The sequence below is a fragment of the Athene noctua genome, chromosome 11 (assembly GCF_965140245.1).
Source record: "Athene noctua chromosome 11, bAthNoc1.hap1.1, whole genome shotgun sequence".
Lineage (NCBI taxonomy): Eukaryota > Metazoa > Chordata > Aves > Strigiformes > Strigidae > Athene > Athene noctua.
The window spans coordinates 6,078,634-6,102,020 of NC_134047.1; the positions used below are offsets into that span (position 1 = coordinate 6,078,634).

The 23,387-nt window shown below is 39.8% G+C and overlaps 1 protein-coding gene across 5 annotated transcripts in view; it reads right to left on the bottom strand.

Moving 5' to 3' along the window:
* Positions 1-23,387, bottom strand: part of IL1RAPL2 (interleukin 1 receptor accessory protein like 2) — a 396,678-nt gene that overhangs the window by 12,211 nt on the left and 361,080 nt on the right. For all 5 annotated transcript variants that reach the window (XM_074915420.1, XM_074915422.1, XM_074915421.1 and 2 more), the window contains 4 exons: positions 17,195-17,324; positions 10,797-10,942; positions 5,499-5,642; positions 1,563-1,733 (listed from right to left, as the gene is read on the bottom strand). In XM_074915420.1, coding sequence (XP_074771521.1) covers positions 1,563-1,733; positions 5,499-5,642; positions 10,797-10,942; positions 17,195-17,324 — 591 coding nt within the window. The remainder of the gene's footprint in view (positions 1-1,562; positions 1,734-5,498; positions 5,643-10,796; positions 10,943-17,194; positions 17,325-23,387) is intronic.

Here is a 23,387-nt window from a genome sequence, read left to right on the forward strand (position 1 = left end):
AAACCATGCTGGCTGGTACAGCAGTTGGAAAGAAGAATCTCATTTCAGATTAATCTGTGCTTCAGTATAGTTATCATTGAAGGGCTAGCTTTAAACTCTTTAATTCACTTGTATAATAGCTATGTATAACTCTGCTATACTGTTGGATATGAAACAACTATTTACAACAGTTCTGTCATTTTTAACACAAAAAGATGCATTTTCTCTTAACAATATCTAAAAATTCAGTAGTATCTGCTTGTACTGTCAGTAATACGAAGGCTATGAGCCTTCAGAAGTCCCCTTTCTGAAACATGTCACTAAGGGAGTAAAACTCACACCTTGCAGGGGTAGGGTAAAAGGAGTAATGGAAGCAGCTCTAATCTAGGAGCTGCAAATGCACGTGATAAATTCAAGTCACCACACGGGACTTTGCATGATCTCTGACTCCTCTTTCTCAGTGGTACAGGATTCAGAGCTCTGTTTCCAGCTCCCTCAAATGTCAAGAGAAGTAGGCTCCAACTTCCGGGGCAGGCACTGGGGTTTGGCAGCAGCAAGGCAGCAATTTCAAGTCTTTTGGCAGGCAAGTTGCTAATGCAGCCATGTTCTAGCTGTTTCATGTTTGGGGACATCTGCTCCAGCACAGCCATTGCTTTGTTTTCTTGTTCGTATTTCCTATACAGTAGCATATACAGAGAGAAGTTCACATTCTCTTCTAATATTTTTCATGGAAGTGATTTGCAGACAGAATTAATTTAAAAAGCTTATTTCTCACATGGGTAGCATTTCAAATAAATGTGATATTAAAGCAAACATACTGTGCATTAAAAATTCATCAACATGATGCATATGATTCATGGTCTTTTTTGACTTGTCCAGAAATTAATCTGGAAGAAGAGATGCCATAACTACAGCTAGGAGGGCATTAACTGTTGGTACAGACATCCAAAGGTGCTGCTGAATCTTCAGACATGGTAGCAAAGCTGATTTGAAATAGACAACTGTATTTCACTGTCAGTATGGAAAACAGCATCAGATCAGTGGGCTGTACATAGTCCTCTGCAGAATTAGTATTACTTACACAGTAACAACACTGCTCAGAAATGCAACACTTGGTCAAAACTCTAATGGAAAAAATGCACCTATACCATTAAGTGGAAAACTACTGTAGCTATTTATGAGACTTCAAAGTTAGGAAAAAACCCCAAAGACAATGGGAAGGATGATTGTTTGTAAAGCTGCTGTAGACAAATAATTACTGGAAAAAAAATAATAATCCCATTTTCAATGATAAAACAGAAACGACAACATCTTTTTCAGAAGTTTCCTGCTTAGCTACCTGCGTCTGACGTAGAGATTTTGGACTACAAGTATTGCTTGCAGTGCTGCAGCCTTCCCTGTAGGAAGGTCCAGCTCCTACCTCCACTACAATCAATGGTGGTTTCCTCTGATTTCAGTGGTGCAGGAACAAGCTCTAACCTAGAGCTCAAATTTGCAGTACTGAGGAAACTTTTCCAATCCTCACAACCACTTCACAAAGACACATCAGAGAGAATTAAAACTGAAAGGTCAGAAATACTTACTTCCGCTAGGGATCAGGTCCCTATCTGGAATGAAGAGCTTATATCCATAGTGCTTTTCTAGAACGTCCGGCAGAATTTCAAGTGCAAACTGCTCCTCTTCATTATTATCACAATCTAATGCATCAGGATCCACTTTGGTGTATGAAAGATAAGCATCATATTCCTTGTTGTCTGTAAGAAAACAAATTGATGTTCAGCCTTCTGTTTGCAAGAGCGCTATGAAGACTAAAGTACTAGGAAATCATATTCCTTGAAATGATCGAGCATTTCCCAACAAAATGGGGGCTTTTCACAGGAACATAAAATCTGGCTTCCACAGAGAAACATTTCAGATCCAGACAAAGGATATCCTTTCAGTTCTCTTCTGCATGTTGAGCTAGTTATGACTCTGCTTCATCTGAAAAGACCATGGGCAAAATTCCGATACAAATCTAAAGCTGGAACTTTTTATTTTAACCCTGTACATATTGCTAATGGAAATCTTTCAACTCCTATACCTCAGGAGTGCTATGGTTCTGTGAAAGTTTTGAGCTTGGAAAAGTTTTTGAGGCTCAAAAGTTTGGAAAGTTTTGAGCAAAGAAAACTTGCACAAATAATCGTGAAAAAACCACGACCTAACTCCAGTGAATACTGATTATGCAGAAGACAAGGACAAATACAACCAGTCCAAAGCAGTTTTTCACAAAATCTTGTTGTTTTTAAAACCAGTATCATAATTTTAGAGGTCACTTGATCCAGGACATTTTAAATACTTGGGGCTCACAGTATGAGAGAGAAGTAACTCCAAGAGCAAACGGGGTGCAGGGGCAGACTTGTCCCTCCTCCCTTGTAGCTCAGGGGTGGAGGAAAAGCCTCATCAAAAGGTGGAGGCAGGCAGTGGGTGACAGAGGGGACCCACATGAGGACAGCGGGGCTGCAACACAGTGGTTTGGTTAGAAAGGACAACACACCTCCTCCTCCTCCTGCACAGTGCTGGGACTTGTCTCCAGCTCTCTGCATCTGAAACACGGAGCTAAGAGCTGGCCACTGTGCCAGGAACACTGTGTGGCACCACTATCATGCTTGGGATCCACGCTGGGATCAGACTGCCTTAGTGCCATTTCTCTTTGCTATTCCTCTGCAGTTATGGAAAATAATATATTGAAAAAGTCAACCTTCAGTAATTCAGTCTCCAGGGAAGAGCACAGCTGCCATTATTTACAGAAAATGAAAAATCAAATAGTTAATGTTGTGAGGACAAAACTGCATGAATGGAAGATAGCCGAGTACCAATTATCCGTAAAGAATAGCGCACATGAAAGATGATTAAAGCAGTTAAGAATCATCAATATATTCCGATAAAAAGAAAAAATAGCTAATCATAATACAATACATTCCTTGAGGACCTCAAAATGATGGTTACTTTCTCATAATTCTTGACACATAGCCAGACCCGTGAGGGTCAGAGCTGCAGACAAAGCATGTGAATAATTATACAATTGTAAAAGGCAATTTGCCTAGTTTCACCGTAGCTGTATACAAGGATGTCCACCTGGCTTGCTGATACTTTTCTGAAATCAACAGCATACAAAAATAGTAGTTATTGATGGAAAGATGACAGAAGAACAAACAGCAAAGAAATAAAGGCCAGTTGGCTTTGGAAGCCTGTCCAAAACCTGCTACACTGTCCATAATGAAGCCTGCCAAAACCCTTTAAGAGAAGCCAGCCACCAAGTGACCCGAGAGGCAAACATCCCTGCAAACATTTGAGAGCTCTGCAAAGGCAGCACAGCAAACCCCAGAGCACTGACATGCCCGGTTATAAAGCAGCGTGAAAGCCGTGCAGGGATTGTGTGCAAGCAGTCCTGAGCTTCTGCCCCCTCCAGCTCTGTGGGTACAGCTGCCCTCTCCAGTCACCTCCATTCACAACACAAGTAAGCAAGACGTAGACAGAACCAGTTCCTCCAGGCTCCTGTGAGGCTGTACGCTTGTGTTACATCTCTACAGCCTCTTCACAAGCTGCACACACAGAGGACACAGCAGAAGGACCTATCCACGCCTGCCCACTGCCTGCTCTGTGTGCTCTGGATGCAGCACTGTTTGGAGCCGTTTTCTAAATGGCTTCTCTTAATCCTCAGTATCGTTTTCTCTAAAAACAATGCTATGCACCACACAGGAAATGAATGCATCCAACATTGCCGATACAGGTTATTTTTAGAAATAGAAACAAAGCCAATCTGTTGAGTTCCAAATCTTCCATTTTAAAGAAATACATGTATAAATAGAAAATGACCCTGCAATTGCATTGATACAGCTGACCGCTCATGGGAGCTCTGTATGTTCCCACTATAGCCTACATAAGTAGAAAGAAACATCCCCATATATGTGAGACACAAAGGTGCAAAAAATAAAAGGTTGTTTTCAGAATTAACACGCACGCAAAATCCCCTACGTTCTCATGGGGCTTCCTCTAAACAACTAGAAAATAATACTGTTTCATAAATTAAAAAGTGATTGAACTAAGGAAGTTACACGACTGAAAATGCAGAAGATTCACACTGAAAACATGAGATAAATTAATTGGAGCAATCTGGAAAAGTTACCACTTTGGGTCACTTTTTGTTGGTGTGAACCAGGGATGTTATGTTCATATAATCCCAAGGTGTTAGACACATAATCTCACCCTTCACTTTCTCCTAGATATCACTATAAATACTGTGCAGTGTTGTTCAGTATGAAAAAAGCGTAATTTTAGGTTTTCCCACTTACTCATGAAGATTGAGAAAGAGGAAGTTTTCTACCTCTATTCCTGCTATTTATCATTCCACATTCTAAAATCCCCTGGATGTCATTCCACCCCTTCCCCAAAACTTCTATGGATTTCACTATAGCGAAACATTTTCCCACCACATCTATCCAGTGTTAAAACAGAAACATTTATTATTTTGATAACAGTAACGCTGACTGCAGAAAGTAACATGTCTGTGCAACTGCACCCTGCTTTGGTACAATAGGGGTAAATGTGTTTCCTGCCCTTTTTTCAAACACGTTACTGTTTCTAGATATACCATTCCAGACTGCCTACATGACTCATAAGTGTTGCAGTGGGCTATGAAAAGTACCTGTACTTGAATACTGTACTTCAGATCTTTAACAGATACTAGTTACATGCATATTAAGAACGTATTAATTATGCTATAATAGAAGTGTTAAGAATATAATAATAGGATTTAAAGCACTTGGATTTAGTTTACCAGGGCTCACTCCAGCTTCATAGGAGCCGAAATGTTCTATATTCAGGAGAATTAAAGCTTCAATTTAAAAATACATGTTTAGCTTCAGGCGCCAAACAGAATACATGCTAGTGAGAGGGAAGCGGGGGGAAGAATACTGAAAAACAACCTAGTTTATTCCTAAATATACTCTCCAGGCAAGCTGTACATTTCCACTAAGTTGTTTACAGTCTCCCAATTAACTGGGGTAACTAGTTAGCCTCAGTAACAATCGCCTCTCACTAGTTACTGAAGTTATCTGGCAGCCTGAAGACAATTCAGTGGAGATGTTTAATGAAAAATACCTGGTGAAGGGGCTGCCCACGTACAGCACGGATCTCAGGAGAAGTGATGCGGGGTGTATGCAACACTGAGACACATGAACATGAAGAGTTCTCCCGAGGAATCAGTTCACAAATGACATTCAAGCTTCTACAAGGCTCATGAGCAATCCTTCTGACTGCCATTTGCTTATGGCATGGCCCGGTGACATTTCAGTGAAAAGACTTATGGATTTCAGGGGGATCTGGGAGAAAGTCTTAGGGCTTTACATTGTTGGGTGCTTAGTAGCTTGAACTTAGGCAGCAGCTATCTTTTGGGATTCATTTCAGTCTAGAAGTTTCATCACTTTGGGTCTTTGAAATATATCCATAGCATATATTGAGTGTCCTGAGCAACTGCTTACCATCAGCTGCTTCGTCTCCTCCAAAGTTCTGTCTGTAGAACAGCATTAACTCTATGTTGTAGCACTTATAGATGGTCACGAGCAAAATAAGCAGAAGAAGGATGGCTCCCAGTCCGCCAGCAAGTTCTATTTTGTAGATCAAATCTAAAATTATCAAGAAAAGACAAAAACGTTATGATCTTTCCAGGCTTTATTTGCTCTAATCCACTGTACAACTCCACAGAAAATTGTGCAGCTTCCAATTATAACCACTGAAACACTGAGGATGCCTAATTGTTTTGCTCATTATCTATTACTTAACTTTACCCATTTACTCCATCTACTGCCCATTGGAAATCACCATCCAGAATGCAATTGAGGCTATAATCATGATTCTTCTACAAGGGAATTATGTAGTGATCTTACGCAGAGGATCAATCAACTTTTAATGAGCTTGTGGAGTTTGAAACTTCTGTATTGGCAGAGTGCATCAAATGCTGTATGGAGCATGTGAGAACAGATATACTAGACATACTGTACCCCATTTGGGAGGCTCCAGTGCCCCAAAATTATTACAATTTTGTTTTATATTTGTGAAGCCAGTAGATAAGCTGATGTGAGCTGCCAAGCCAGGACTTCAGCTGAATCACTGGAGAATGAATTGAGTACCCAGAATGCCCAAAATAACATGAGAAATCAGAAGCACACATCAAGCTGCTAACAGCCACTTTGTTTGAGTTGTGACGGCTGCTAACGGAGTTCTTACATATTTGTGTAGTACACATTATACTTTAATGGGAACTAGGGCTAGTTAAAATTTTCTACTGGGATGCTTTTGTTAGGAAACATCACAAGCAGTCTGCATCAAAGAACTTTGCAAATTTATCCAAATGCAATTATCCGCCTTTTAAGCTGGGGAGACAGAGGGATAGAAAAGTGAAGCAACATGTTCATGGTCATTCAGCAAATCCATGCCAGAATGGGATCAAAAACCTTGAATACCAGTCCAGTGCTCAACCTGATGTAAGACACATACTTTAACAGTATTGCTCTTTAGCCTGAAATGTCCTCTGAACACAATATTGATCATAACACCACTTGTGTTATTACTTAAGCCATAAAACACAAAAGATGACAATCTGGCAACAGTGACCTCTAACAGCCTATATTAGTTTAGGTAAGGCGTCATGAAGATGCTGTGACAAATACAACGCAAAGATGTAAAAACTGTAATACAGGCAAGACAAAGTTTTTGTGATCTTTACACTTCTAAAACTTAGGTCAGCAAAAATTACTGGTATGTCATTTGTGCCATTTTCAAGATAAAAAGCAAATTAGTTGTGTATTTTTGGGTTATTCTTGAGGTGCCATGCCTTGTATTTCAATAATTAACAGCAGATGTCAAGCTATTCCCAGTTTACAGTATCTCTGATGTCTGTCTGGTAAGAAGTCATGGACTAATAGATGGGAAAAGTCTATTGCAATAGCTATTCAACCTCTCTAAGAATACAGGGAATTCATGGGACTTTTATTACAGTGCATGATAAAGTTAGCACATGCTCTGGGGATAACTCTGGTCAAATGGAGAAGAGAGTTGGTTAAAATCACTTTTCAGGGAAAAAACTACTTTTTCCCTGAAAAAGAAAAGTGAGAAAAGTGAGATGATGGCAAAGCTGCCACCTTGGAAGGAGACAAGATGCTGAGCCTTGATGACTTGCAGCCTACACAGGGTCACAGACCTGTGTCCACTTTTTTGGGGAATGGCGGGTTATTGAGCAAAACCACAAAACCCAGCTCAAAAGGCAGAATGGATCTGCTTTTTATGTCCTGTCTTTATCCTGCTGCCCCATAAACTCTCCTAGATTCCAGACATAAGGAGGCAGAAAGCCTTGGCTTTTGGGCTCCTTATTTCCATTCCAAGTTAAAGGCAATGGAGAAAACTCCAGAACATTCAGTTTTATTGCTTACTCCAGATCTTAGTCTCTGACTCTGATTAATGCCTTACTCCTCAAGTGGTCCTCACTGAGGTCAGCAGGGAAGGCAGCACACCCAACATTAGGAAAGGAGTTGAATTTGGGCTTTGTGCTATAACAGTGACTAAAAATTAGTAAATAATAATATCCTGATAGCTTCTAATGATGTAAAATAAAAATAATATAGAAGGACTTAGCAACAATGTATCACAGAGGATTATGGTCATTAAAATACTATAAGTCTCATAAACACTCAATAAATGAGAGGCAAAAATATTTTAGAAGGTTCCTCATCATTAAGTACTATATCAGTATCAAAAAACCCTCCAAAATTAGTTTCCTGCATGTCTTGAATAAAGACAGCCTCCTTGAAATAAATGGTGAGCAAACATCATTATAATATTTACTTTTATCTAAATTCATTGCTTCTTTTCACTAAAAGTGTGGCTTGATTTTATTCTGCAGTTCCTGACAAGTTATTCATGTTCCAAGATAGTTATATTATAGACTATGTAGACTTCAACACTAAAATACTGGATTTTTTTCAAATTCATTTGAAGAGAATCCTGAACTATTTCCACAACTAAGGGACAAGTGGGTATATTGTGTTTCCAAGTAATCTGAGCTCCAAACATGCTAGGACAGCATGGAGAAAAAATAAAAACAAACCCAGGATTGTCCAGAACTTATTTCTGAACTACTTGAAAGCAAATTACAATGTGGTCTTGAATTAAGCCAGTAAAGAAGAATATGATAGTGGTACTGAGGTCTCAGGAGCGTGCCTGATTCTGTCATTGCATTGGCAGCTTTGGGTGTTTGAAACTGAATTTGGTTCTTTTTCAGTTGAAAAAAAAAAAAAAATCCTAAATGATGATGCATGCTCTGGGGCTAACAGCAGACAGACAGCACTCCTGCATTTTCTGAAAGCATTTGTGAGGACTGTACTACTAATACAGCCAAATACTTCGACATATTTTACCTTAAATATTTGAACAGTTCCTTCTTCTTCCTTAAAGGAAATTATGTGCTTAAAAATAGCCACCTGATGTCAAAACAAGAACTAACTCTAGAAACTCTTATACTACAGAGATAACTTGAATTTGAGGCTTGTTCCTGTTTTGTTAATCCAAGATTTCCTAGATTAGCAGGACTCATGCTAGCCTGAGTAAACCTGATGTGCTGCAATCACACCTCTGAACAGAGGGCAGACATCACCTACAGCATGTGATAATCTGGAGACAAAACAGAGCTACAGGCACCTCTTGCTGAACAGGGATAATGCAGTTCTTAACGGGTAAGACTTTGGAGGGAGGGGGATTTATCTGGCTGAGACATCTGTGCTTCCTCTTTACCTTTCCCAAGCGCCTCAGCATCTGGAAAGCCGCGGCACATTACAATTGGAATCCATGATCCCTTCTTTGACACACACACAAGATGCTGATTAACAGCTTTGTACCAGTCCTGCCCTAAATCTTGTCACAGGTCAGTAAATACAGTAGTATATCCTAGCTCATGTAACTCTACAGTCAAATTCAAGATGGAGAAAGCTTGGATTAGAAGTAATTATATCATGTTGCAGAAAAGAAAAGTTTGGTCAAGTATTAGTAATAAATAACAAACAGGACAATGGCACAGGCAGTCAAAGGACACAGTGAAAATACTGTGGTTATTTTAAATGACACTTTAATAACTTGAAAATCAACTACTGAGAATGCATGAGGGGAATATAAACTTTCTACAGCCACAGTGCAGACAGAAATGAAATAGTATCTGAGAAGTGATCCTTTCCACCTCCAAATTCTGTATTCAGCAGTGCTTCTTCCATAATTTCAGCAGAGTTCTGAAATATCTGCATTTTCTTGTTATAAATAAAACTAGCTTGTTATTCTAATATATGCAACACAGCTGAACATTTAACAGTGTCAACACAGATATACTTACTATCACTTGTATATTTATGAGGTTCAGTGGATGGAAAGGCAGAACACTTTTTGCACTAAAGAGGCTAATCCTTTATCACGATGACCAGATTCCTTAATTAAGTTGTGACGTCCTGTCAGTTTAGATGTTGAATATACATTTGTGTGTGTTCCACACCACAACCGCAGGCCCTTGCTTCTCAGGGTGGTTCGCACCTTCCATCCTCTGTTTTATCCTTATCAGCTTAAAATATAACCTTGTTATGCCCTTCTTTCTGGGAGGACATAAAACTCTCATGTATAGAGGAAACTGTGTAAGTAGGACTTGATTCAACTGATTTTGACAGGACTGCATACTGTACTTTCACACATATAGCCTGTGGGTCACTTGAAAGAATAGCAAAAAAAGAGGACATTGACCCAAAAGTTTCCCCTGCCTTGTGAAAACACCTCTTCTCGTCTTTTGGTAAATTAATTTAGAGCCAAGAATAATGGCAGAGATCTGGACAATGTATTAACTCTTCAATCTCCTGTGCTGATGGCTCTGTGGTTTCACACTACGTCTTTATCCCGAGTGTGTAACCTTCCTTTGCTTTCCCAACAGTTACTGTCTTACAGCTTTTGTACCACCTAATACACTGTACCTGAGAGAGATGGTGACCATCAAATTTAAATGTCACCCTACTTATGAATAGGAGAGGTGATTGAACGAACAGCTTAAGAACTGTAATGAGATACCGTTACACTCCTTACAATAATGACTACTACAAACAGCAGAGCATAGTAGCACCTTTTAATTTGGAACATTCAAACACAAACAGTTTCCTTTCTGCTACAATAACTTATCAGTAGCGGTACTCCCAATTCCAGGTACAGTACCAGGCAAACCAACCATGATGGGGCAATTCTCCATTGATTTGTAGCTCCCACTGCAATGTTCTAATACCCAATGCACTTAGAAATCAAAATGCATGGCAACTGTTTAAAGCTTTCAATTTAAACAGCAAAGCCAGGAAGTGGAGAAACACAAGAACATCTGACCTCAGTGCTGAGGTAGGTACCTCAGTTCTAAGAAATGCACATTTTAACTCCATCACACAATTACCTCTGGTCTAGTCAGTCAAATTAGGGTCAAATTCATAGGTTGTTTAGACCAAAATACTTCCACTGATTATACTGGTGCGTTATGGGTGGCTGTATTCCAGGCAAGTGCATTACCTCCAAGGCTGATTCACTAAAGACTAAAGAACAATTAATGAATTTTTTTCACAAATTGTAAACTGAAGCCGTAACACAAACATACTTTAGCTCCAAGTAGGCACACAGGAGTCCAGCCTGGCTCAGAGAGGTCAGCAGGACCTTTGCTACTGGCTGCCCTGTTGCTGTAAGGCAGGTGAGAGTACAGATAATTAAATAAAGAGAATTACCTTTCTTGCGCAGAAGAACACTGGCATGTTTCCGTCCATTTCTGTTTTCCACATGACACGTATAGTTAGCCAGGTCTGCCTCCTCTACAGCATCAAAGATCAATGTCAATTCGACTTCTTTTTCTCCAAGATGTTCTCTGAGGAGTCTGAAAGGAATGATACGGTCTTGGCTTAACTGAATTAATACGGGTGGAAGATTCCCCAAAGAACCATGATTTCTCAGCACAAGATACACGGTGTTCCTGGCCTCCTTCACTCCTAGAGAAAGACACTTGAGCTGCCTGAGAGAGACTTCACAGAGGCATCTTTCATGGCAACCAAAAGCCTTTTTCTCTCTGATGTCTGTAGCAAGGACCTGAATCAAGTGTAGAAAGAGTGGCTACAAGTGCAACGATTGCATGTGGCTTGTTTACCTCCGCTTCACCAGAATGAAATGTTAAAACAGTGTTTATTTTAAAAGAAGCAATAAATACTCGCTTTCCAGAGAAGGAAATATGCACTACTAAGCCATCACTGAGCAAATGATAAGGCAATATTTTCAAGGCTGGGTGTTGTGATACATTTTAATGCAGTCTGGAAAACCAATGAAAGGAGCTGTGCTATTCTGGAATTTTCCTCTGTTTTCTGGGGCTAGATCCTGATTTTAAAACGGAACAGTGTCAAGAACAGGAGCTCTCTGCTCCTTTGAGAGGACAGAGGAGACATGCAAAATCCCCACAGAGGGAATAGAAAGTTCTAACAGACTTTCAGGCCAGAGGTACAGTCTCTTCATGTCATTGTTCTAATGTGAACATTAAAAAGAATGCAGAGTAAATGCAAGTGTTTTCTGATGCTGACATTAAGTCTAAAAATACAATGCCCTATTCTCCCAAAAAGCTTTTTATCCGTTGCTTAAGAAAAAGTTACTGGTCCTTTGAATAAGGAAAGGTAACATCAAGTAAAATCTACCAGATTAATTTAATCCTGTTAGTGTACTGCTGCATAATTTGCAAGAGAGGAAACATAAAATGTGTGATGCCCTCACAGTTGCCTGTGAACTCACCATTGCACATAGCACTTCAGTGAATCTTTTCTCTGAAAAGACAGTGTACTCCATTAAGAAGTAAAGGTATAAATAAGGTCCAGGTTCACCAAAAAAGAAAGATTTTCTCCAGAGACTGAAGGGAGGCAATTGGGCACAAAGTAATTAATCAGAGTGCTATTTGTGCTGGATGGAAACTGCTTCTGGAGAGCTTAAATTTTTCAACAAGAAGCCCAAAACTTCTCTACTATAAACCAAAGTTGTTTGGGGGTTTGCAATGTGCACACACATTTTCTTATGTACATTATTTCATGTAACATGGAACTTCAAATTTGAAAACACATCAGAAGCAAAGTATGAGGGCATTACACTAGACAATCAAAAATGCAACCCTGACTGCTATAAACCACGCTTACAGTAAGATTTCATACAGAACACAGTCTTGTGTGACCTGACAAAACTCAGAAGATGTACCACAGCATCCACAACAATTCAGCCTCTTTCACTATGGCTGTGTAACTTGCAAAAGAGCAAGTGGAAAAACATTAGTTTATGGACATGTATGTTGCATTTGGAAATTCTGATTGGAACTTCTTTGCAAATTCACTTTCATTTATTGTGTATTTTTGCAGTTTTTATTATTTCGGCCCTCAGTTAAAGTGCTGAAAACAATGCAAGAAAGGTTAAATTTGCATCATTTCTGGCCAGAAAAGAAACCTCCCAACACAGCCTGATCTGTTTGCAGGCTCAAATCAGTCTAAATAATTAGGGTCAGATAAATCAATTCTCATTTACCTATCAATATTCCATATGTATATATAGCAAAATATTTTAAACTCAGGGTAGACTTTATCGGTAAACAATATGCTCCACAAATTTTGGCCTACAAATCATGCTGCAAGGAACAAATAAAAACATTAACAGAAAAGATACCTGGTACACTGATCTGGAGCATTCAGTGCATGTTGAGATTGTCTTGTGTTTATTATAATCAGACTATTTTATGCAGAAAAAATGAAGACAGATTACAATTAAGATAAACTGAACTATTATTCTGAATCTATTTAAAACAAAACAATTGACCCCTAACCTACATTTAAATAATACATGAATAGCTAAAAAAGAGCTTTCATAAAAAAGAATATGCATTTAGACTGAGAATTTTTTTCCACTTATTTTCATGCTAATTTCAGTCCTGAGGAAGAGAACTCTTTAGAATGGGATCTATCATGAAAATGCTGACAGACACGTAAGCATTATGCTGGTAGCAAAGTGTAGAAAGCTCTTAGTGGTGTTAAACTTTTCATTCTTGCTTGATTTTTTTTTTCTTTTAACCAGTACTCTACAGCTAATGATTTATTATTGTCACAGAAATACACAGTTGGTCACCTATATTTTTTTAATATGTGTGCAGCCTTTGATTGATTGCATTTTGCCGTTGTTTCAGAGAACATTGAGCACAATATTTTGGGGTTAGAAAAGGAATACTGTATCAGTGAGTAAGAACTTAAAGCTGCAACAGTGTTTGCCGCACACCCAGAAGATGAAGCTCTGTCCCTATCTAAGTTGTTGCCAGCAACGCTGCCAACACACGCCAGCTCCCACAAGTTGAGAAAATAATAGCTCTTTTTTCTGGTTTGATGAACAAATTGTAAGAGTAATTACACCATTTAATATATAGGTAAATCAATGGTGCTTGACAACTCACAACAAACATGATGGGTGGAGAGAGAGAAAAGGTGGGTGAAGTAAAAAAAATACCCAGTGCTTTCTTTCTGTTCAAGTTGAAGCATTTAATCTGATCTGAAACAAAACATTTTGTCTACTGATTATTTTTCAGTTAAGAAAATGTGAATTAAAACCAAAAACATGATTTCAGAATACAACTGTTTTCTCTGAGAAAAATCCCATGTTTCGGTTTTTTTAAATCTTTTGTCAGATTTTCCTGATGCACTTATGCACTAAGTTGAATGTGAAGTTAAAATACTTTTCCTTTGAAACTACATTTTCCTAAAATTTTCAGGCTTTGTATGATCACAGATGTAAAGACCACAAGAAAGCTTCACCTGGGTCTCTTTGCAAGACCAAGGCATTAATTCGAAACCTTTACTAACTTGCATGCAAGCTAAGACTTATAAAAAGGAGACTTTTATTCTCTATATAGCTGAGGATCTGGACTGTGAACAGGAATATGAACTCTGGTCCCTTCTTTCTAGACCTTAATGACAGTCTGTAGATGAAAGGACAGATACGTGTATACATAAGTACCTCTCCAACGAAAAGTAGTTCAACTAACAACACAGCACAGAGATCTTCCCTCTCACTTTCGTGCATCATGTTTCTCATTCTCTGCCCAAAAATTGTCTACTTGAGTAGTATAAGCTTTTCAGGAGAGGGCTGTCATTTCCATACTTGTCAGCAAATTACCCAGCACATTAGCCAGGCAGTGATGGGAATTCTGCCTCCCTCTCTCAGCATCCCCTCCTAACAGAATACAACATCCTCATCTTGTCTGTGTGTTTTGCAACCATCAGTTGACTTCTGTGGGTGAAAAAGCAGAATGTTAAATTAATTGGAGAGGAAGAAATAAGGCTGCAGTTCAAAATATCTCCTTTCACTTCTTTTCATGCCTCCAGAATGAGTTCAGCTATTTCCACTTTAAAAATGGAGAAGAGAGGGGAAAAAAGGACAAACATGCTCTACAAGTTGAGCATTATGAGGCACCTGCAAACTGTTCTGCAGTGTTGCCTGAAGAAGAAAATGAAGCAACTCATAGGTAGCTGGGAGACTAAGATATATGCCTGAAAAATACTTCTTTGCCATGGCAGAGAGACAGTGTCAGAATTTGCTGTGGGCTCCTTTGATAATTAGGTACAACTGACAACTCTTCAGGCAGGCTTAAAGACACTGATTCCTTCTTTAATAGCCCTGGTTCAGTTTGCATGACATTTTTATTACCACTGTGAAAAACCCACCTGGCAAGCAAAGTCTCTTTCTCCTTGCATGTCTAACATCTGGGGAACTTAATTTGAGGGAAGGCAAGGAGGCAGGTTAGAGAGGGGGGTCATCACCTCTGAGTCCTGCAATGCTGATTAGTTACTTTTTATTATGACAAGGTCTAATAAATAATGAGAAGCCCAGAGCTACACATATATTAGTCATGGTGAAGTCTGCTTACCAAAAAAACAGCTTCACGGGTTTGATTTTAACAGAAATGCTCAAGTCATGTGCATCCTTATTTCAGTGCTTTCATAACAGCACGCTAATTGACTGGTAACTCTGCATGCTAGAGGATGCAAACTAGGAATGGCTGCTTTGTACTCCCACACTGCATTGATCTGCAACCTGAGCTCTCATCATACACAGCAAATCCAGCAACACAATGGATGGGTACAGTTCAGGGTAAGGACAGCACCAAAAATTCAGAGTGCTACTAAATTTGTGAAATAATTCAAGAGAGGGGATGAAGAATCAAAACATTCGATATTTTCCAAAGGTCCAACCCATGGAGTTATCTTGGCCTGGCTGTAACAATTCCCAATTGCTTGTTAGTGCCTCAACATTAACAGAAACATGCTGATAATATCATATAGAAGCAAACTGACGGGAAAAGCATCTAACCAGCAAGTTCACCATGGCTCATCACATTCGAAACATACATGACATTTTTTGAAATACATCAATAAATAGGACTGGGTGGAAGATGCAGGATGGCTCAGGGCACTGATAGAACAGTTAGTGCTGCTCAGTTTCCCTGAAGCAGCATACCTGTAATGGGACACATAAACAAGAGCTGTTACTGTGAAAAAAACATTTGCAAAAAGTTACTACTGCAGTTGTCATAGCTACTTCTAAATTAAATAAGGGATGGACTGTGGCACTGCTGGTAATGATGCAGCAGGTTTTGGTAAATGCAATGTTTTCAATGCTGGCTGTGATGCACAGGAGGTTATAGGTATGTGGTAAGTAGCTTTGCTGAAGAGAAGATTCACTGAATAGTGACGAGTTTGTAAACTGAGTCAAAGCATTTTAACAGAGTGAGAAAAGGGAGTTGTTACAAAACTAATTTGAAATGGGAATGTGTAGATGACACAATGAAGGACAAATACAGCTTTTTTCAAACTCAATTTCACTAACATTTGCACATAGAGGAAAAGTTTTGAACTGTGCTAGAGCTGGAGAGCTCTTTAAATAAAAACCTCAAATTGTTCTTCTGATGCAGAAGAACATGACCAAAATCACTCTGTTCATATATATACCCCAGAGAGGACACAATGTCGTTAAATGCTGATTACTTGCAATGGCAGAAGTTTCCAATAATTGTATTTTGTGGTCAGAAGCCCAAAAGAGGCTTGTACACTTAAAGCCATTCTGGCACCATATGATAAATTTAATCTGTATACAATTAAAGTGCAATGTTAGGTCAGTTATTTTAGTATCTCTTAATAACTAGTGGCTAAATGGCTGAACTTCAAATTATTGATCAAGTAATAAAGCAAAAGAATATCTCTCTCTCTATGCCTGCTTTCCAAAATCACTTTTACAAGAAACAAACAACTCAGAAATGAGACCAAAAAAATGTGCAATGGAAGGTGCAAAGACCTTGTCTTTCTTTATAATCTACATTCATCGTGTATAGCAGCTGGGACCACCTTGTCTGGAGTATATCCATATATTACCTCAAAGAGCTATTAATCAGGTAAGTATTAACCAAAGAAGAAAAGAAGATGCTATTAGGTGCAAATTCCATGAAAGTTCATAGGGCTACAAGTGTTTGTTTTTCTTACAACTGGTACAGCAGATGATAACCAGCATGTGGAACAAGCCAAGCACAAGTTAGATATTGGACATCATCACACAGTGACTTCCTTCTCTCCCTTAAGTGTTAAGCCTGGAGGAACAAATGCTGCCCTTTGAAAGCCCTGGTTAAGGCATACTGAGAGCTGTATCACAGGCACACAAGACCTTCAGTAGAAGAGAAAAAGTATGGTGACTTTGACAGGAGACCATTCATCTTTAAGATTAACACTGATGCTGAAATGAATGTCATCTTGCCAAGGACTGCCCCAAGGGGCAGTTGCATTGGACAGTATCGTTTCCACAGAGGGCTAAAATCAACCCCCAGAACACACAAGAGATGCTTCCCCTACCAGCAGGGGAATTTGATAACAGATTTTCAGGCACATAGACAGTTACTATGTCTTTAGAGTTTATTCACTAGAAAGGAGAGGGAGCAACTCACGCTGCCCTGGTTCCAAGTCATTCATCACTCTTTAGACAGAAAACTGGTTTTGCGTTCGATTAAAAACCTGTTTAAAAAAACCCAACAGGCTTTCAGGACATACCATGTTTTAACAGTAAATACTCCACAAAGTACCTGACTTCGCCTTCTCTAATGTGACCTTCTAATTCTTCTATGAATTTTTCCCCTTTCATCCAGTAGATCATGGGGCCCGATTCTCCACTGAATCCAAAGAAAGCCTTGCAGGCCACAGTCAGTGGGTTTCCTGAGGACAAGAAGAAAAAAGGGGGTTAGACACTTTGTCATGGCTATTAGGTAGAGAATGATTATGAGAAATCTCAATATTTCAGATAAACCTCTCAATTTAAAATTGGGAAAAAAAAAGTAGGAATAACTATAAAAGATAGGAAAAAGGGTGATGATGATTTGCATCTACAGGAAATATCTGTGAAATGAAACTCTGAGGTTATCCATAATTTCATTTTTTCCAGATACTAGATGAACAATGAGCAGATATGGAAATGGTGGCAACAAAAGGTGATGTCAGATTGGTTGTTAAAAAGAAAGAGATGCCTTCTTTGTCAGACTTCTGGGATTTCTACCAGGACTGGGGAGCGTGCCCTAAGAGGCAGGTAAATCACTGAACTTGCTCTCTGCTGCCTATCCATATTCTATGATTCTACGGTCCACCAAAATCAAAAAAGACACAGTAATATTTCTTGCTCACTTAGATAGAAATCAAATGTTAATGAAGTCTTGGGAAGCTTTCAGAGAGCTTTTAAATATTCCCGAGTAATACATGATGCCAGTGAGCATCAACAAAACTCACGTTACTGTCAACAGGCTTTTGGCAAAGGACCCAACTTCAAAGTGTTTTTCAAGCAATAGAGTGAAAAACTTTCCCTTTCTGCTCTGCAAAAATACTTCCAAAAGAAAGAAAATAAAACTTGGAAACTAATCAGATTTCTTTTCTCTCCAAGAATTCAGCATTTAGATGGGTTTTTGTTTGGCTACAGCTTTAGCTGTACTAGCTAGTCCAGGACTGTGCTTACACTGCCAGGACAGATGGTTGTCTGCCTGCAGAAGACAATTAAAAAAAAGAACAAAAACCCCCCAAACAAGCCAGGAAATTCAGGAGAACCATGCCCGTTCCCTTAGTATGCAAATACAGCTGCTGCACCCACTTCTCTTTGCTTATTTTACCCATCATAGGTGGCCCAGGTTATAAAGCAGCTGCAGAGTCACCAGCTTACATGGGAGTGTCATTCAGTGTCAGTGGAGACTTCTGCTGAATCTTCCAGGACTTGGATCAAACATAGAAAGTCCAAATAATGCATTTTACTATATTTGGAAGAAATGTTTCATGACATCAGCCATTCTCAGAGCCAGCAGGAGACTCTCTGGATGCTGAAACAGAACAGACCTACACTTTTCAAAAAGGGCTAGTCATTTGGAGCACATCACTTGGTTGAGCATGGGCTAACAGTTTCATATGTTTGACTTACTGTGCCTTAATCAGTTACCTCTTGTCTGCTCAGCAGTGATAACTCACTGTGTGCATGCTCAGAGCATATCAGAGCTGTGTGTTAAAGTATCCTTGCCTAAACCCCCACAGAGTTGTTCCAAGTCAACCTCTTGCACTTGTCTAACCATTATTTCAGTGCCCAATTTAAGACATGTCAAAAGAGTCTGATTAGTCAGGAAGTGCAGCACTCCCAGCCACTGAAAATCAGCCGCCTTTAAATTGTTTCCAAGTCAAGATCCAAAATTACAAGTCCTTTTGAAACACTAGGATACAGCAAGAAAAGATTTAAAGACTGCACTTCAGTCTGTTTCTCAAACAGCAAAAGACAAAAATGGAAAATGTTTATCCTGAAAATGTTTTACGGAATCTTTCATTATCTCCATATTCACTATAAACTCTGGTACCACAGTTGGCCACTGAACACATGCTGATGATGACAGATTACATACAACCAGCTCAAATGCCCAAAATATAAGAAGGGGTAGATATTCACAGTTACCTGTACACCCCACAACATTGAACCACCATCGTAAGAAAGTTCCAAACTTCATTAACCAAATGAAGAGTCAGAAACACTTCTAGGCAGACATTTAATTCCACTACAAGACAATGTCAGAGCAGTCTTTTTCCTTCCGCTCCCAACCTGTTCACCCAGCCCTGCGAGGTGCTGCATGCCCTCCATGGGTGGAGGGGAGAATTGGAGTCTCTAGCCATATCCTCCTCACATCTTCCTCACACATCGAATGCCTGTGTGGCACGAGGCCTTTTGTGCCACTTGTCTCACAGTCATGATATGCACCTATTTAAATACCACTTAGTGATTCCTAGCATGTGGCTGCTCAGCCCATGTTTGATTTTAATGGAAAAGGACAACTGTAGCAACGTGAAAAAGAAAAGGGCTAGACATGGCCTATCAGCACTGACAGTATATGCCTGTTCCTTGGCAAACTATGCTGGGCATTAAGTGTTACAGGCAAAATATATTACAGGCTATGCTTTTCCCCAAACCAGCAGAATTTTACTTAAAAAACAAAACCCTGAAGAAATTAAAATATTCCAAGGTGAATCTAAGATTTCTATACATGTAGAGTAAATATCCTGAGGTAATATGTCTGGTCTGAAGAAATAAGAAATTTTCTATACAAATAGGAAAACCTAAAAAACCCTAGCTGGGTGTACACAGCTTCTGTAATAAACAAACCCAATATAAAGCATCAGTAGTCTTTCCTGTGACAGCCTGCACACCCTGAACATGCCCAGGCAGACATATTTCCCAGGGAAAACCAGCAGGATAAACTAACACCATCTATGGCAAACTTTAGAATTAATTAGTATTTTCAGCTCAAAGTCTGGGACTGGCCACACCTGAAAAAATCCATGGTCCATCTCATCTGCAAATCCATCACTGCTCAGAGGGAGGTATAAGCAACTGTTTCTCAGGTTTTATCTCAGTAGCAGAATGATGCATGTCTGGGTTGAGCTGATCTGTCCTAGGGTGGAAAGAGCCTGGGACCTGATGACACCTCAAGGTCCCATCCAAACCCAAACTCTCTCACACTGTTCCTTCTACTCCTCAAGCTGGTACGGACATCTCACTCTTCTGTAGCACTCTGCAGCAGCTTCTGGTTTATAACCCTCATCACTCCTTTGTGACTCTGGAAGCAGGACAAGGTCAGAAAAGGGAACACTGGCTCTTCCTTGAAAAAATACTTTACCTCCTCAAATAAGCCTCCATAAGGAAAGGGAGGGACGTTTCCCCTCTTTGACACAGCTGGCCACAGCAGCAACCTGTTCCTACTGTTTTTCAGGGAACAGCAACCAATTCCCATCCAGAAAAGAACATGGCACATCTCACTGCATTTCCCCCCAAGATCTGAAGTCCTAAAACTGCAGCTGAATTCCCTGGTTCTGAAATGTACCCTTGAATATGGGGAGAAACAGGCACTAAGCATGGAAAATGCCCTTTGCAGGTTCTGATTTTGGGGGTGGCTTCAAGCCATGCGGTATCACACTGAGTCACAGTTCCAGGCAGAAGGAACTCACAGGCAGTTTTTAACTCCAACTCATCTTGTGCAAGGCCCAAACTTTTGCATATCATTACTGCTATTCTGCATGACACTAAGGAGTTCCACTGCTAACTGTTCTTAAGAAAAACGATCCCCTTGCATCATTTAATTAACAACATCAAAGTTCCTAGAATGAATGGTATTCCAAAAGTTTTCAATTCATAAATGGTTTAAATCAGATAGACATTTCAGTTGCAATTTTAATTAATAATTTTCTGAGAAACAGAAAATTATTCGTGAGATTTCTAATGAATCAGTGCTTAAGATAATGTTTTAAGAAACAAGGGAAGAAAGTATAAAAGCCTGCTTGAAGACATCACTGAGTCTAGTACTGTGCAGGGGTCACCTTCTTATAGTAAAGCCTCAGGTTCCAGCAGAAGGCTCCGCTTTAACTCTTTTCCCTACTCTGTCAATCAGGCAGGCTCACTGCAAACTCCCAGCTGGTAAGTCACAACTGCTAGCAATAGGAATGACTTCTACTGCTAAATCTTATTGTACATTTTTCACCTGACTTTTCACAACAAATCTGCGTGAACTCTACCACACATTTTAGCAACTTTTTTCTGAAAATGAGAATTCAACAGAAGTGCAATTATTCAAGCAAAATAGCTGCCTGACGGCAGTAGAAATACTGGCTAAGGATGGAAAAAGGGTCTGTGAAAAAATTCAGCCAGACATGATTCTGAATATGCTTACTGCAGGCCCAGCATGCTTTGAAAGAGAATGACAAATTCTGTATTACAGTTTCTCTTGAATGAGGCATGCTCCAAGCATCAAGTAAATTAACCTTAAAATATCTAAAATTTTTTCAGTCTTTTAAAATCTTAAATGCCAAGGCTAGATGACTGACCAGCACGGAAGACAAAAGCTGTTCACAGATCATAAAATCTAAGATCATAAAACACCAAGACATTTTTTCAGGGAATTTTTTTGAAGATGCAGATTAATTATTTCTTCTTTTTTACTTGTTTTACACAAGTGAGTGTGTTCTGTGGCTTATTTGCAAGCATCCACTCAAGGCTGCAACACAGAGTCTATATTCTCTGATGGCCACATTCTGCTGGTGCTCTGTTCTTCCAGCAAATCAGGCTTTCAACTCAGAGAGCAAATCATCCCAGAGCAACCCTATCAAACAGCCATAATCATCCGTGAATCCTTGGGTTCTTCGGTTTTTTTTTTCCTATGGCTTGAAACATTACTGTTTTTTTCACTTCTTTCATATTTTTGTGCCAGATACAACACCGCTCTCAACAAGCCTGAGCTGAAGCAGGTGATCCTTCCAAGCTAGCAGCTGAACTGACTGTAAGTGCCAAAGGAGACCTCCTTTTGTACCAAGCAACATCAAAAGTCAATCCTGAACACATTGCTAGCTGGATTTACATCTTCAGCTCCACCTGGGTGTTAATACCATTGACTGTAATATAATTGCTTTTATCTATTACAGGGCTGGATGCTGTATACACATAGAAAGGAAGACAAGTACACTGCTGCCACCAAAAAATCATTCCATCACTCCAATTCTTTCTTATTGATGTGTATGCATCATGCAGCTCCTCTCTGATAACGGTTCTTGTGCCTCTTTCCCTATAAGTCCGACAGAGAAAAGGGGTTGCAAAGGAGCAGCTTCCCACTCTTGACACATGCAGATGTTAAGCAGGCACTTCATGGGCTTTGTTTCTTCAGTTTGCTGAGATGGAGGACAAGAAAGGCAGGTTACTTATCACATCTCAATAAGTGTATTCTACAGGCTGTCTGCAGAATCGAATCTGACTTTCCAAGCTGTGAGGTTTGCAAGGCAAATCACCATGTCACTGACAAGAATATTATTGTTCTAATGTGCTTTACAAATGCTAGAAACTGGCTAAAGTGCAGCAGAGTGATTTAAATTCCCCTGACAAGGCAGGCTGGATTGTATACGATTGTCAAGTAAAGAACATGTTTCCTTTTCCTTCAGAAGGACATCATAGATAAGAAGATATGGGAGACAGAGCTTATGCCTGCAATTTATCCACAAAACAAATGCCAGGGGCAACACAGACCTTGACTCATGAAAAACAATCTCTGTGTGTGGTGGCTTCTATGTAGTTTGCAGAGAATGTCAATTTTCTCCAAGTCTCTTACAAGGACATCCTCTTAGCTGTTCTCCTCTGTTCAGCAATAACGGGCAGGAGCAATGAGGGGGTGCAGCCCAAGCCAAACTATGGGTTTGGCTCAGCTGGCTGATGCTGAACGTTGGGCTGAGCTGCTGCCGGGGATGTGAGGGTGGCAACGGTAGCAAATGGTGCCCAGTGTCCATCGAGGCCAGTCTCGCAGCCTGAGAGGCTAGTCCTGTGGCTGAACTGCTGAGCCCTAGACCTCTGCCTAGGGCTCACCCGCAACAGCATGACCTCCTAAAGAAGTCAGGAGGCATTTGGCAGAGGCAGCTGAGGACATGCTTGGGTTTTGCTCATGTCACCCAGCACAGCTGATCACTTGTGTTTCCCAGTCCCCTCTCAGCACTGATGTGGAACTGCAGTACCACTTCACGCATCAGGGTCTTCAGCATCTGTTCCTATAACCTGTTAAGGTGGCACTGCAATTCTTCACGGATTTACCCACTACTGCATTTAGATGAAGCTGCAAAACTCAAAAAAACCTCAGATACATTATTACCTCCCTCCTTTATTTTTCCCTAGCCATTTCCCAGCATTACTTCATCAAAGGTTCCATGTCTTGTTTAGGACAATATTTATAAAGT